Source organism: Blennius ocellaris (assembly GCF_963422515.1).
Source record: "Blennius ocellaris genome assembly, chromosome: 16".
Taxonomy (NCBI): domain Eukaryota; kingdom Metazoa; phylum Chordata; class Actinopteri; order Blenniiformes; family Blenniidae; genus Blennius; species Blennius ocellaris.
In genome coordinates, this window is record NC_137665.1 from 18,946,242 (window position 1) to 18,962,149 (window position 15,908).

The 15,908-nt window shown below is 47.8% G+C and overlaps 1 protein-coding gene across 1 annotated transcript; it reads right to left on the minus strand.

Moving 5' to 3' along the window:
• Positions 1-146: 146 nt before the first annotated feature.
• On the minus strand, positions 147-15,825 carry LOC308141042 (ribonuclease inhibitor-like). Its single transcript, XM_080511045.1, has 15 exons — positions 15,708-15,825; positions 15,422-15,499; positions 10,793-10,966; positions 10,346-10,528; positions 9,781-9,963; positions 8,551-8,733; positions 7,936-8,078; positions 7,161-7,225; positions 6,975-7,051; positions 6,623-6,796; positions 5,391-5,573; positions 3,675-3,848; positions 1,292-1,474; positions 880-1,053; positions 147-675 (listed from the first exon to the last, which is right to left on the minus strand). Exons 2-15 carry the CDS (start codon positions 15,466-15,468, stop codon positions 666-668), a joined length of 1,953 nt encoding a protein of 650 aa, XP_080367171.1. The 5' UTR covers positions 15,469-15,499; positions 15,708-15,825; the 3' UTR covers positions 147-665.
• Between the last annotated feature and the right edge of the window lie 83 nt (positions 15,826-15,908).

Sequence of the window (15,908 nt, forward strand, 5' to 3'; positions counted from 1 at the left end):
TAATCGACCATTCCAGTCTAAAAAAAACCCCCCAATGATGACTTACTGAACATTTTGAGTTTCTAGGATTTTATTGTATCCGATCAGAAACAGACAACGAGAGACAAGACAGTTATTTACCAGAATGGAAAATAAAGCAGCGAGAACTCTTTCCACAGTCCTGACAAAACGCTTCAACAAGCTTCCTTCAGAGAGCATCTCCAGCTTAGCTCACTGCACATTGAGGGTTTTTCTGTTTCTATTGCTTCAACAGTCTGACCCTGAGAATGTGAGCTGAGTGATGTGGCCTCTGTCTTCTTCCACACAGGAGCTGCTTCAGGGAGCGACAGCAGGAAAACAATCCACAGCAAGCAACGGCCAACAACATGTACAACATACAACAATCATTTTATTGTGACGGAGGAGGAGGAGGACGAGGAGGAGGAGGAGGAGATATGGTCCACACACACAGTGACGGTTCTGCGTCACATCCAGAGAACCCTGGTTCGATGCTGGACTCTCACATCTCTTCACACTGCACCACTGACACTCAGCAGATCTTCTGCTGGTTCCTCTGTCGCTCACTGCTGGATGAAGCTCTGCTGTCCTCAGTGGACCTGCAGGACACACAGCGTCCTCTCTGCTGTCCTCAGTGGACCTTCAGGACATACAGTGTCCTCTCTGTTCTACCCAAACCTGCAGAGATGAGAGAGATGAGAGGTGATGAGGAGAGTCTCTGTGGAGCAGCCAGGACTTCAGTCCAGTTCACAGCAGCAGCAGCTCAGCTTCTCCTCTCACAGCCTCACTGAGCAGTCAAACACTGGATCTTTGTTCTCACACCAACTGTGTTCAGTAGAAACCTGCTGGAAGCAGCAGGGACTCACTGCAACATCTACTGACCAGAGAGTCCGCAGGCTGCAGTCCGGACTCTTTTGAAGACGAACCAGCTGATACACATCTGAATCCTGAAGGTCGAAGCAACGCAGGTCGAGCTTCTTCAGGTGGGAGGGGTTGGACTTCAGAGCCCAGACCAGAGAAGAACAGCTGACCTCTGACAAATTGCGGCCCTCCAAGCTGAATAGAAAGAAAGCAGCAGAATGAATGAGGAGAACCAATCAAGTGTGTTGATAGAGAAATGAGCAGCTCCTCATTACTGAGTCCTGATCAATGAGCTGTTCTGTTCTGCTGACATCCTCATGTCAGCACACATCAGTAAGAAGCTGCTGAGCTCAGTCCATCTCTCACTGCAGGATCAGAGTCTCACGTCACAAACATTCCTCCTTCGAACAACAGTAACAGACAGTCAACTGACCACAGAGTCTCCAGACGACAGAGTGGATTCTCCAGAAAACCACACAGCTCCTCAACTCCTGAATCCTCCATCTGGTTGGAACGCAGGTCCAGATGTTTCAAGTGTTTCAGGAAGGAGGGGTTGGACTTCAGAGCTGAGACCACCGAGGAACAGTTGATCTCTGACAACCCGCAGTTATACAACCTGAATAAAGAGAGAAAGACGTGAGATTAGAGGACAAAGTCTGATGTTGAAGTCATTGAGACTGAAGAACGTTCAGACTGGAAGAGTTTAGAAATGGAAAGTCCAAACAGCTGAAGCCAACGGGAGGAGAAGAGTCTCAACAACATGCTGATCACTAACATGCTGCAGAGCTCAGTCCATCTCTGTCATGGATCAGACAAGGACAGAGATAGACCCTACAGAGAAGAGAGGCTTGGCCGAGGAAACGGGACAAACTGGACAGAGCAGCAAGAGCGAGCGGACAACGTCACTTCCGGGGATGGAGAGGAGGACAGCAGACTCCCTCAGTGAGGAAGTTGTGGTTTGGAAGGATTCCACTGGATGATAACTAATAGCTCAAAAGTGGCTGAAACATTTTGACGATCGACTACGATTTTGGATTCCAGACTTGGAAAGGTGAAATATGGCTTCCAAGTCCCCAGGCTCCAGTTCTTTCCCCGTCTCTCGTCTTTGGGCCATCACGTGCTGACCCTTGAACACCAACAGTCTCTGCGGCCACTGAGGTCAGTTCATAAAACAACAATGCCGATATAGAATCAAACCTTTCGGAAAGTGTGAATCCTTGCTCGGGTATGTCACGTGTTTTAGATTGAAAATCTTTTTAAAGAAACACACACACACACACACACACACACACACACACACACACACACACACACACACACACACACACACACACACACACACACACACACACACACACACACACACACACACACACACACACACACACACACACACACACACAGTGTGTGAGAGTTTGGAGCTGGGAGATCAGTGACTCTTCATCCAGGAGAGATCAGCCTGCTTTGAAAGCTGAAGGTGAACATGTGGCGTGTCAGAGGTTGACAGGGAATCATCCACTGTGGAGCTCCACGGCTCTGCCACAGTCACAGGACTGAAGCACAGAGAAGAAGTCTCAGTTTCTCATGGAGATCCTCAGTGTGGATCGTCTCATATCAGACTGGGGGGTATTCCAGAAAGGAGGTTCAACAAACCTCTGGGGATGGGACCCCTCGACTGGCAGGATGGAGCAGCGTTCCCTTTTTTTAAGAAGGGGGATTGGAGGGTGTGTTCCAACTGCAGAGGGATCACGCGTCTCAGCCTCCCTGACAAAGTCTATTCCAGGGATCTGGAGAGGAGGATCTGGCTCTTAGTCCAACCTCGGATCCAAGAGGAACAATGCAGTTTTCGTTCAGGTGGTGGAACACTGGAACAGCTCTAGACTGTCCACCGGGTCCTCGAGGGTTCATGGGAGTTCACCCAACTAGTCCACACGTGTTTTGTGGATCTGGAGAAGGCGTTTGACCGCGTCCCTCGGGACATCCTGTGGGTGGTGCTCCGAGAGTATGGAGTCCGGGTCCCTTTGTTAAGGGCTGTCCGATCCCTGTAGGCCCGGAGCAGGAGTTTGGTTCGCATTGCCGGCAGTAAGTCGGACCTCAGGGAGGTGTTCCGGGCATGTCCCTCCGGTAGGGACTCTGTCTCTCAGCTGGCCTGGGAACACCTTGGTGTGTGTGAACCTTGAGTTATGCGTGTGCACAACCACAGTAAAAAGCCATCATCAATGAAGCGCCGATACGGAATCACTATGACAACAGATTGAAAACGATGGAGTTAACCCCCCCAAAGGAGCTGGAGGTCCGAATGCAGGCCTGCGGTGAATATGAAGATCTATTTAAAGTTAAACTTAAAATTGTAGCATCCAGGTAGAAATATTAAATAGTTCTACAATCTGAATTTCATTTAGGTACAATACAACACTAGAAAGGTGACTTGGAAGCAGCTAATATGAAATATAAAGACAACAGAATGTTAAAGCATATTTTGCTAAAGTTGCACCTCACTTTGATTTTAATTTAAGTTAGTTATTTAAGTTGACGTAGGTTATTACAAAAAAAACAAACATTCATTCAGTAGCTACGTCAAGTTGTAGTTTAAACCTTTAACATGTTACATGTAACAAATGTTGTCCTCTCTGTGAATATCCTACTAATAAGATTAACACAATGTTTACACACCAGAGAGCAGGTTCTGTTCACTGAGTCTGTTACCATGGTTACTGACAGTTTAATTCAGTTCTCTTTCTGGAACAGAGAACTCAGAATGGCACTTTAGTGTAACAAAATTTTAACTGCACACAAACTCAAACATGGAGTCTGACCTCAGAGTCTCCAGACTACAGAGTGGATCCTCCAGAAAACCACACAGCTGCTCAACTCCTGAATCCTGCAGCTCGTTCCAACTCAGGTCCAGATGTTTCAGGAGGGAGGGGTTGGACTTCAGAGCTGAAGCCACAGAAGAACAGCTGATCTCTGACAACCCGCAGTTAATCAACCTGAATAAAGAGAGAAAGAAGTGAGATTAGAGGACAAAGACATTGAGACTGAAGAAGGTTCAGGCCATGTACCCGGGTTTAGGGTTAGGGGTTAGGGTTTTTGGAACCTCCAATTCTGTGCCTGTGTCTGTGGGAGAACCCGATGGTGCCAGCTCACTGTTACCTCACTGTTCTGCCCAACACAAATGTTGAGATCCCCAAGCAGAAAGATCATATCGCTCTTGGTGTGATGATTCACGCACCTCGCTCCAGCACCGGATCCTCACTGACACTCCTGCAGGTAAATAACTAATTGATTGCTGCAACCTCTTAAGCCCTGCAGTGAGGCTGGTCCGGGGCCAGAAGAATGTGTCCCTGCGAATGCACTCCATGGCTTCCCTCTTCAAGCGTCCTTGCTGCGCTCCTCGTGCGCCGTCAGCACTCCTCCTCGGGGTGCAGCGCACCTCCCTGCTGCCATCCTCCTGCCTGCGATCTCTGCATCCCGGAGTCTCCGTTCCTTCGTCTCGCAGGTCTTTGTTTTCAATAAGATCACTGCCTATTGCACCTGTTCTGCCTCCTGGTCTGCTTTTGGGTTCCAGACACTCCACGTACCGGCTTTCAGCCGTAACACTTGGGAATCCGGTGCAAAGTCTCATCGAGCAGTTGGTAAAATGAGTCTTTAATCTCATTGTCGGATGGGAGGGTTGGTGAATACAGACTGAGAACTGTGGCATAGCGGTTCTTTGCCAGAGGGATACGGAGTGTCATCAGTCTTTCACTGATTCCCACAGGTGTTTCAGTGAATTGTGACAGTATCGTGTTCTTAATGGCCAGTCCGACCCCATGCAAATGTTGTCCACCTCAGGGATAGCCTTTCCAGTAGAAGGTGTATCCCATGCCTACCTCTGTTACCTCTGTTAGAGACCCTTCATCAAGAAGCCTGGTTTCACTCTGGGCAGCAATGTCAATGTTGTAGCGGCTCAGTTCGGCTACAATGAGGGCTGTTCTCCTCATGGGGTCTTTCAGACCTATAGGAGTCCAGAAGGGTTCATATGTTCCAGGTTGCTCAGTTACACAAGGGTCTGCCGAGAACAGTTTCCACTCAGCCCCAGCGATTAGTGACCCTGTTCCACTGACGTGAGAGGCTCTGACTAAGAGCTCCTAGTCTCTCGGAGCTGCAAAGGTCTTGGTGAGGGAGAGGCTATGTACTGGCAGAGGAGACTTGGGCACTCGGCTCCTCTTTTCGCTCCCAAGGAGGGAGCTAGCCAGTGTCGGTAGCTGAAAGCAGAAGGTTACAAGCAGAAAGCAGCATATGGTTGAGATCAGCTTGCTTTGGAAGCTGAAGGTGAACATGGACCGTGACAGAGGTTAACAGTAAATCATCCACTGCAGCACCTTGCTTCTTCTACCAAGCTTTGAACTGTGGAGCTCCACGTGGCTCTGCCACAGTCACAGGACTGAAGCACAGAGAAGAATTCTCAGTTTCTCATGGAGATCCTCAGTGTGGATCATCTCATATCAACACAACTTTCACTGCACACAAACTCAAAGATGGAGACTGACCTCAGAGTCTCCAGACTGCAGAGAGGATTCTTTAGAAAACCACACAGCTGCCGGGCTCCATAATCCAGATGCTCGTTGTGACTCAGGTCCAGATGTTTCAGATGTTTCAGGAGGGAGGGATTGGACTTCAGAGCTGCGGCCACTGAAGAACAGCCGACCTTTGACAAGTTGCATCCATCCAAACTGAATAAAGAGAGAAAGACGTGAGATTAGAGGACAAAGTTTGATGTTGAAGTCATTGAGACTGAAAAAGGTTCAGACTGGAAGAGTTTTGAAATGTAAAGTCCAAACAGCTGAAGCCAACGGGAGGAGAAGAGTCTCAACAACATGCTGATCACCAACATGCTGCAGAGCTCAGTCCATCTCTGTCCTGGATCAGACAAGGACAGAGATAGACCCTACAGAGAAGAGAGGCTTGGCCAGGAAACGGGACAAACTGGACAGAGCAGCAAGAGCGAGCGGACAACGTCACTTCCGGGGACAGAAGTGACGTTGTCCGCTTTTAAAGACTTAAAGACTTTTAAAAACTAATAATAAAATGTAAAAATCAATCTTGAAACACACGGGGAGCCAAAACAGTGTCTTTAAAACAGGTGTAATGTGCTCCCGTCTTCTAGTCTTCGTCACTCGTGCTGCTGAATTTCGGAGCAGCTGAAGGCTACTGATAGTTTTCTGGGGAAGACCAGAGAGCCGGGTATTACAGTAATCTAAGTGACTGGAGATGAAAGAGAGTTACTTTTTTATTACCCTATATTTAACCAGGAAAATAAAACCCATTGAGAGAATACAATAGTTTAAATGAGATAGTGCAGATTACCAGAGACAAAATGTAAACGATAAAATGCATATTTTGTAAGGCAAATCAGAATAAGGTGCAATGACATTTCAAGACACATTTATTAGTTGCAAAATCTTTAAAAACAAAACCACAGACGAGTCAATCCTCACAATTTGACAAGTAAAATAGAAAGGAAACCAGTAGCCAGATACCAGTTCAGACTGCTTCAGGTGGGAGGAGCCAGGTAGAAACCCAAGGTTTCTTCTACAAAACCTGCACGCGAGCAGACTCTGTTCACAGTCTGTTACCGTGGTGACTGACTCATAGTTTCCCTCATCTCGGGGTTAACATACTCTGAGTTTTCACATAACCTGCTTTCTGGAAGTCCCCCTTATGTCTGCACTTTAGTGTAACACAACTTTCACTGCACACAAACTCAAACATGGAGCCTGACCTCAGAGTCTCCAGACTGCAGAGTGGATCATCCAGAAAACCACACAGTGGCCGAGCTGCAGAATCTGGCAGCTGGTTCCAACTCAGGTCCAGATGTTTCAGGAGGGAGGGGTTGGAATTCAGAGCTGAGGCCACCGAGGAACAGCTGATCTCTGACAAACTGCATGTCTTCAACCTGAATAAAGAGAGAAAGAAGTGAGATTAGAGGACAAAGTTTGATGTTGAAGTCATCCCTCCTCCTGTTTGCCAGAATTTCCACGGGGCTGACCAATAGTTCTCCTCCATGGCCTCCCCGAACCCGAATTTATGCCTCCACCACGGTCTGAGCTTCAGTACGGTTGGCCTGCCGGTACCTGTCAACTGCCTCGGGGGTCCTATGATCTAGCAACACATGATAGGACTCCTTCAGCTTGATGGCATCCATCACTTCCTGTCACCACCACCGAGTTCGGGGGCTGTCGCCACAACAGGCGTCAGAGACCCTGTGGCCACAGCTTCAAGCAGCAGCTTCGACAATGGAACTGAAAAACATGGTCCACTTGGATTTGATGTCTCTGGCTTCCCCTGGGGTCCGTGAGAAACTCTCTCAGGTGGGAGTTGATGACTGCATGGACAGAGGGCTCGGCCAGGCGTACCCTACAGACCGTCATGACATTTTTGGGCCTGCCGAGTCTGTCGGGCTTCCTCCCCGTCCAGCGCATCCAACTCATCATCAGGTGGTGATCAGTTGATCACCACTCTGCCCCTCTCTTCACCCGAGTGTCCAAGACACGTGGTCGGAGATCGAATGACACGACAACAAAGTCCAATAACAGCTAATAAAACTTCTCGCACTTAGTGTTCGACTTGAGAACCCGTCTCGTGAGTTTCATTTCTGTATTGTCCTGCAGTGTAACGTTCCCCGCAACACTCGCCTGCATCTGGTCCCCTGGTATACAAGAACCACGAGGTCGGAAAGCTCATCTCGAGCAGGTCAGTCAAGAGACCAGACCGAGCCCCCACCGTGTCCCAACAGGTAGCTGCTTCAGGCGGGAGGAGCCAGGAAGAAACTCAGGGTTTTCCTACAAAACCTGCCAGCCTACAGGTTCTGTTCACAGTCTGTTACCATGGTGACTGACTCAGTTTAATTGAGCTCTCAGAGAACTCAGAGTTTCCCGCATCTGAGGGTTGACATACTAGTTTTCACATACACTGCTTACTGGAGTCTTCCCTGATGTCAGTACTTTAGTGTAACACAACTTTCACTGCACACAAAAACAAACATGGAGTCTGACCTCAGAGTCTCCAGACTGCAGAGTGGATTCTCCAGAAAACCACTCAGCTGCTGAGCTCCGGAATCCAGCTGCTCGTTCTCACTCAGGTCCAGATGTTTCAGATGTTTCAGGAGGGAGGGGTTGGACTTCAGAGCTGAGGCCACCGAAGACCAGTTGATATCTGACAACCAGCATTTGTCCAACCTGAATAAAGAGAGAAAGAAGTGAGATTAGAAGACAAAGTTTGATGTTGAAGCCATTGAGACTGAAGAAGGTTCAGACTGGAAGAGTTTAGAAATGTAAAGTCCAAACAGCTGAAGCCAACGGGAGGAGAAGAGTCTCATCATGCTGATCACTAAAGGAGCCTTCATGTGTCCACAGCTTGTCTGAAAGTGTGCAGAGTATGCGTGACGTCAAAATCGTCATCCACCCCCATGCACCGGTGTCCGCTCCGACGCCTCTGCAGTCGACCGCATGCAGCCCAAATTTTGTGACCACTCGACCTGTGAGCGACTGTGTGCAACGACTGCACATGCGCCAGTCTCCGTGCTGGACTCTCCGTTCCTTGCTCTATTCACGTTAAGCGGTCGCAAGTCACACCGTCTTCGTTCGTTCTCTGAGAACCTTTGGTGTAACACAACTTTCACTGCAGACAAAAACAAACATGGAGTCTGACCCCAGAGTCTCCAGACTGCAGAGTGGATTCTCCAGAAAACCACACAGCTGCTGAGCTCCAGAATCCATCCGCTGGTTCCAACACAGGTCCAGATGTTTCAGATGTTTCAGGAGGGAGGGGTTGGACTTCAGAGCTGAGGCCACCGAGGAACAGCTGACCTTTGACAAATTGCAGCCCCTCAACCTGAATAAAGAGAGAAAACAACTGAGATTAGAGGACAAAGTTTGATGTTGAAGTCAATTGTTGAACTATTTCCACTTGAAGTCTTCCATGTGCTCTGCTGCCATGTGGCCTCAGTCTAGATAGAGCTGCTCGGGCTGGTTTGATCCAATAACAGTTGGGAAGTATTTAGATCAGTCTGAAAGCAGTAATAAATATTTGTAGCACTACCAAGGGTATTGTATGTTGTCCCCCACTCCACCGAACCCCTCGTCAGCATGCAGCGACTGGCAGCAAGAGATTTGGCATCCCTGGTCGTGTTCTTTATGTCTGCTTTCAAGTTTTAAATGTCTTTTACGTAAGCTCAGATGTCAGCTCTCATTGAACGCAGGCCTGACATGGATTCCTTTCATCTTGCCCTGTTGTGGGCTTCATTGCACTTTTAACTTATGAGCGAAGTCAGCAGAGCCGCATCCCAGGAATGACTCATCAATTCTACTCTCATGACATGTTGCTGCAAACCAAGATGCAGAAGATACGTCCTGCATGTAGCAGATGTCACAAGGTCGCTGCCGCCACACCTCCTCCCTGACCCTGAATGCAAATTCAAAACAGAGAGCGTCCTCTATGAAATGGAGCAGAAAGCTGCCCAGCTTGCCAACAAGTCTCCAGAAAAGTAGCTTCATTCCCTTCAACAGGCTTATTGGCAAGTTGGGCAGCTTTATGTGTCCGTTTCCCCCGACGTTAAAAGGTCAATCGAATGTCTGAAAGATACATGGACCACGTCAGAGATTGACAGTGAATCGGGACTGAAGATTCTCTCGTACAACATAAATCATAAATCATCTCAAATTGTTTCTGCCTCGATGTCGATCATGTTTGGAAAGACGATCCATTTCTGGGATCTGCTTTCAGATGGGAGGATCCAGGCAGACACTCTCCTACAAAACCTGCCAGTGAGCAGGTTCTTTTCAGTCTGTTACCATGGTGACGGACTCGGAGTTTAATGATGTCTCTACTTTAGTGTCAACACAACTTTCACTGCCAATAAAAGGAAACATGGAGTCTGACCCCAGAGTCTCCAGACTGCAGAGTGGATTCTCCAGAAAACCACAAAGCTGTTGAGCTCCAGAATCCTGCAGCTTGTTGCAACCCAGGTCCAGATGTTTCAGATGTTTCAGGAGGGAGGGGTTGGACTTCAGAGCTGACGCCACCAGTGAACTGTTGACCTTTGACAACCTGCAGCCCTTCAACCTGAATAAAGATAGAAAAGAAGTGATGCACAACGCACCAACTGAGTCTTTTACATTTTAAACGCAGAGAACACGTCACACCCATCCTCCAACACCTCCACAATAACTGCTCCTCCTCCTCCTGTTCCTCACCCACCAGTCCCTCCATAAACTTACCAAAGTTCCAAAACGTACAACATTTTGGAATGACATGGCTCTCACTGGGCTCCATTGACAGTCGAAAAACAATCGGTTCTTTGGCGGTGTTCATTTAAGAACCGGCCCTAAAGTAGCTCCTGGTTCTTTTTGGAGGAAATGTGTGGATCATCTCATATCAAACTGATGTCAGTACTTTAGTGTCAACACAACTTTCACTGCACACAAAAACAAACATGGAGTCTGACCTCAGAGTCTCCAGACAGCAGAGTGGACTCTCCAGAAAACCACACAGCTGCTCAACTCCTGAATATTGCATTTTGTTCCCACCCAGGTCCAGATGTTTCAGATGTTTCAGGAGGGAGGGGTTGGACTTCAGAGCTGAGAACACATCAGCACAGCTGATCTCTGACAACCAGCATCTGTTCAACCTGAATCAAGAGAGAAAGAAGTGAGATTAGAGGATAAAGTCTGATGTTGAAGTCATTGAGACTGAAGAAGGTTCAGACTGGAAGAGTTTAGAAATGGAAAGTCGGAACAGCTGAAGCCAACGGGAGGAGAAGAGTCTCATCAACATGCTGATCACTAACATGCTGCAGAGCTCAGTCCATCTCTGTCCTCCAACATCTGGATCCTCCTAAACTCCTCTCAGTGATTTGACTTCAACAGATTCTACCTCCAGACAGTGAACTGACCTCAGAGTCTCCAGGTTACAGTTTGGACTCTCCAGTCCAGCACACAGGAGGTTCACTGATGACTCCTTCAACTCGCTGTCACTCAGGTCCAGATGTTTGAGATGGGAGGGGTCAGACTTCAGAGCCGAGGAGATCACTTCACACTGAGAATCAGAGATTCTACAGTCAGAAAGTCTGTAATGAGACACAAAGAGGACAGGATGTTGTTATGAGGACTTTGCTGGACATCAGAGCTTCAGATCATCTTCTCTGGGTTTGACTTCGTCTTCATGTGGACATGAAGGAGACAACATGGCGCTAAGCATGTTGTGTTCAACCTTTTCCTCTTCCGGCTCTCAGCGAAGGCGGACGCTTCTCTCTTCTCGCCTGTCCCTCTCGTCTTCCCCGCTTGCTGCTCCCGTCCTGTACTGTCTCGTGTCAGATCTAACAAGAGCCTCTCTTGACACCCCCATCCGAATTTAACCGGAACCATGGAATTGATCAGCTGGTCTCTCAATGTGATCAACCAAACTTTTACAACACAAAGATCGGGCAAAGGAGAGCCCGCATGTCCCGATGGGACGTTTGCAGCCGGATACATGTTGGATTCCTGGGGTTCCTGGAGGCAACTGTGTTTGGCCATTCTTTCCATCGAGGATGTGGAGGACCGCTACATATTGGGATTAATGATAGCAGGTATGCTGCTGATTGGGGCTGGCGGCTTTCTGATCTATTGCAAAGTTGAGAAGACACGGGCAGCCGCATTGGGAAGGCTGCCTATCGTCACTGAAGGACTGTGCCGAGCTTTGACTGCTCAGACTCATGTGATAAACGAACTCAAGAGTACGACTCTTGAACATTTACGCGAAATTGGATCGATCTTGGAGGATATTCGAACTCGGTTGGGTTAGATAAAGCTGAAGCGCCTGAACGAAAACAAACCTAATCTACATTTCTGACTCCCAGACACCCAGTCACCAAGGCTGGTGTTTTGTCTTCAACTCTCCTGGATGTGAGTGTGGAATGAAGGCTCTGATCCCCCCTCCCACCCTCCCTTCTTGGCCCACTGGAATTTCACCAGCACCTTTCACTGAATTTAAGCTAAACTCCATGTTGTGAAAGGGGCTGTACCAAACTTCCGTAAACCGCGCACTGTTCCGTATGCACACTGTGAAGACCATAACGTTTCTCTGAATCCATGGCTGGAGGTAGCTCAGATCCCAAAACCACAAGGTTTCTTCACGAAGCTAGCAGGAGGTGAAACATTCACTGATTTGAATTTGTCACAAGCCTATGAACAGGTAGGGTTAGATGAGAGCTCTAAACAGTACTGGACTATAAAGACCCACAGAGGGCTCCATCAAGTCAACAGACTGTCTTCTGGTGTGGCCAATGCGCCTACAGTCTTTCAAAAGTTGATGGGTCCAGTGCTGCCGAGCATCGATGGTGTTACCTGCTGGTGTTTTTACCTCCAATCGTTCATCCAAACATTTTAAAGTGATTTGGGCTTTTTCTCGCAAGCCTGAGCTACGGGAGCCCACAGGTGTTAAAAAACATAAAACCCCCAGATGCGTGCGAGAAAAAAATGCGCGGGCCGCACTAACACAAAGCTTTGATTAGAAGCAGAGGGCCACAAAATATTGACCCGAGGGCCGCAATTGGCCCCCGGGCCGCAAGTCTGAGACCCCTGCTCTAAACAGCACTGGACCATAAACACCCACAGAGGGCTCCATCAAGTCAACAGACTGTCTTCTGGTGTGGCCAATGCGCCTACAGTCTTTCAAAAGTTGATGGGTCCAGTGCTGCCGAGCATCGATGGTGTTACCTGCTATTTAGACCAGTGGTTCCCAACCTTTTTTGACCAGTGTACCCCCTCTCTCGTGTGTGATTATTCGCCTTAATGTGTACTTATATTTAACCCTTTGTCTTTCTATCTATCCAACTGCTCATTTAAATAAAACAATTATTGTGAGTGTAAAAACATACCTTTTAATGAGACACTTGCGCTTGCTTGTCTTTCATAAGTCTTTCATAATTCCTTTTTTCACTGGGCTCCCCTGTGCCTGCGTCCGAGGCGACGGTACCAGTAGCGGTAGCTGGACGTTTACTCCTGCCTAGCCATGCATCCATGTTTACAGTCGGTATGCAGCTAGAGTTAGCTAGCTTCGCGAATCGTGCGCGCCCCCAGCAAGAACGTGAACCTTTTTTTTTTTTTTTTTTTTTAAAGCGCGCCACTTTATAGTCTTTTCATATTATGTGCATTGTAGTGTTACAATCACTGTGGACGAACTGCTACTCATGGAAAATAAACGTATGGCCTTACTAAAATTCATGATATAATACAATATAATATAGTATAATTTTTTTTTTTTTGTGTGTGGATACTGTAGGCTAATTTATAATCTGTCTGCGTACCCCCTGCAATACCCTCGCGTACCCCTAGGGGTCCGTGTACCCCCGGTTGGGAATCACTGATTTAGACGACATATCAACCATGGGAAGGGACAACGAAGCACACATGAGACACTTGGAAGTGTTGGAGAGGCTGAAACGTCATACCCTCAGGGTAAACCGAGGAAAATGGGCCTTTTTTCCCCAACATAGTGTGACAAAAACCTTTCCTCTCCCTTCTGAGTCATTACATAAAGTCCCTACCCCATCTTTCTACCCTGATAGCACCAATGACCAGCCGACTGCAGAAAGATGTCAAGTGGGAGGGGTCACCATCATGCCAGAAGACACTTGAAGAGGCGAAGAAACGGCTTGTTTCAAATCATGTCCTTGTGCACTACGACCTGGACCTACCCTTCCTACTGGCTCCACCAGTAGGAGTAGGCACTCACACAAGATGCCCTATGGAAGTGAAAAACCAATAGCATTTGCTTTACGGATGCTGGGGGAAAAAAAAAAAAAACTAAGCTCAGGTTGAAACAGAAGCGTTAGGCCTAGTTTTACACTGATAACAGACCACAAACCACTGCTGAATATTTTAGCTGCTGACACCTGTGACATCCAGTACAAGTCATCTGAGCAGCATGGAAATACAGATGCCTTCTGGAGGTTACCGATACCAGATGACAGGTTTCCAAAACCATGGTCTTGTGGTGATGGGCGTATTATGCTCGTTGGCCTGGAATTAGAAATCTGCACACGACTACTGCCAGCGAGACTATTGAAGTTTTGAGGAATCCGTTTGTGGCATATGGGTTTCCATGAAGAGGCGGCGACAGACAATGTCCCTCAACGTACATCCAGTGAATTTGAGACATTTCTGAACTTAAATGCTGTTAAACACATAAAAAACTCCCAGTTAGCATCCTGCTTCAAAGGGATTGGCTGAAATATTGGTTCAAAACCTCAAAAGGTCTTTGGCCTTTTGAGGCTGGTCACACCAGGTGTAGCTCGGTCTGCCCACACAGTGGTTGGATGGTGTGATAGCTGAGGTCTTGGGTCCTGTGACATATTTGATGTCTGTAAATGTAAAACGTCATAAAAACCAGATGCTGGATGCAAAGGAAAGGAAGGTGTGGCGTGAACAGACTGGGACGACCACTGAAGGAGCCTGGTATTACTGCAGCGACCCTGATGGAGATGTAAAGGACACTGATGTCCGCGAGCGGGAAACCCGACGATCACCAGAGCTCAGTGGAGCCCGATCAAGCTCGGAAACTAACCTTCACATTCAGGAGGCGAAAAGAAATGTGCGCCCACCTCAACAGTTGGGACGGAATTACACACCCCAAAAATTGTAAAGAAAGTCCATTTAGAGTTTTTAATAAGCTGTCGTTTTTACGAAAAGTGTTTATTTAGTTTTGTTAGTAGTGCTAAAGAGAAGCAAACAGTGAAGAATACACTTTGTTCTGAAGGCATTGCTGTAGCCTGTTTAGGTCAATAGGTGGCGCCAGGACACCACAAGGGGAGCTTCAGGTAGAGTTTGCATGAGTTAGTAGGGAGCTGACCTTGCCTGTTATTCACTAGTTATTAAGCAGTTGCAGTTTTTATAAAAGCCTGGATGAGCTGTCATTTTTTTGCTTCCGAACTCACATACAACAGAGGTTTTATTATGATATTACATTTGGGCCAAAACATCAGAGGTTAGGGTTTAGAGGTTATCTAAACATCCAGTATGTCCACCGCGGGCAGCTTTGCCTGTCAGGGTGCGGCTCCTTGATCCATTAACTGAAATCATCGGAATGCAGCTCTTCCAACTATAAATGGTTCTTATGTGAGTCTCAGAGTTCGGATTTCCCTGAGTCATCCTTGAACGCATCACTGACCATGAGCTCAACATCCCATGTTTGGCAGGTCGGGCTACTTTACAGCAACAAAGGTAAGTTAAACAAAGGCTGAGGGACCAAGACACTTCAGATACTTCAGTCCTGGCATCAATAACTCTTTACCAAAACGTCATCCACGCACAAATGACGTCTCTTTCCCATTGGCTGCGCGCTCATCTGACCCGCCCCCCTTCTCCACTCTCAGCCAATCACGAGCCAGCTCGCTCCAACGAGGGGAAACTGCAGTGTGAAGATACTAAACAAACTCTGCCAGACAGAAGATGTCCACTGCTCACTGTGAACAAACACAAAACACCAAAGTGCCGCGACTTTTCTTCTGTTTGCTGCTGTTGTGGATTCTGACGTCTCTTACCTGAACACACTCTCTGACACGCCCTCCGCTTCGTCTACGTCACACATCTTCAGTCAGGCTGAGACACTCAGGGTGCGTCTGTTGCGCACACACACACACACACGCACGCACGCACGCACGCGCGCGCACGCACGCACGCACACACACACACACGCACACACACACGCACGCACACACACACACACACACACACACACACACACACACACACACACACACACACTTTAGAGTCCCACCGAGAAGAAACAGTCTCACACTTCCTGATGACAGTTGGACCAACACTCACCTGGTTCTTCTTCTCTGACACAGTGACTCAGTGGGAGTCTGAGCTTCACACAGTGACTCCTGGTTTCCTGGTTGGACTCTTGTATCCGGATCAACTGAACGCAGCTGCTCCTCCTCCGTTATGTTGACTGGGAATCAAAACATCACATGACTGGTTAGTCACTGTGGAAATGTCAGAATTGAACTCTGGAGCAGGTTTAAT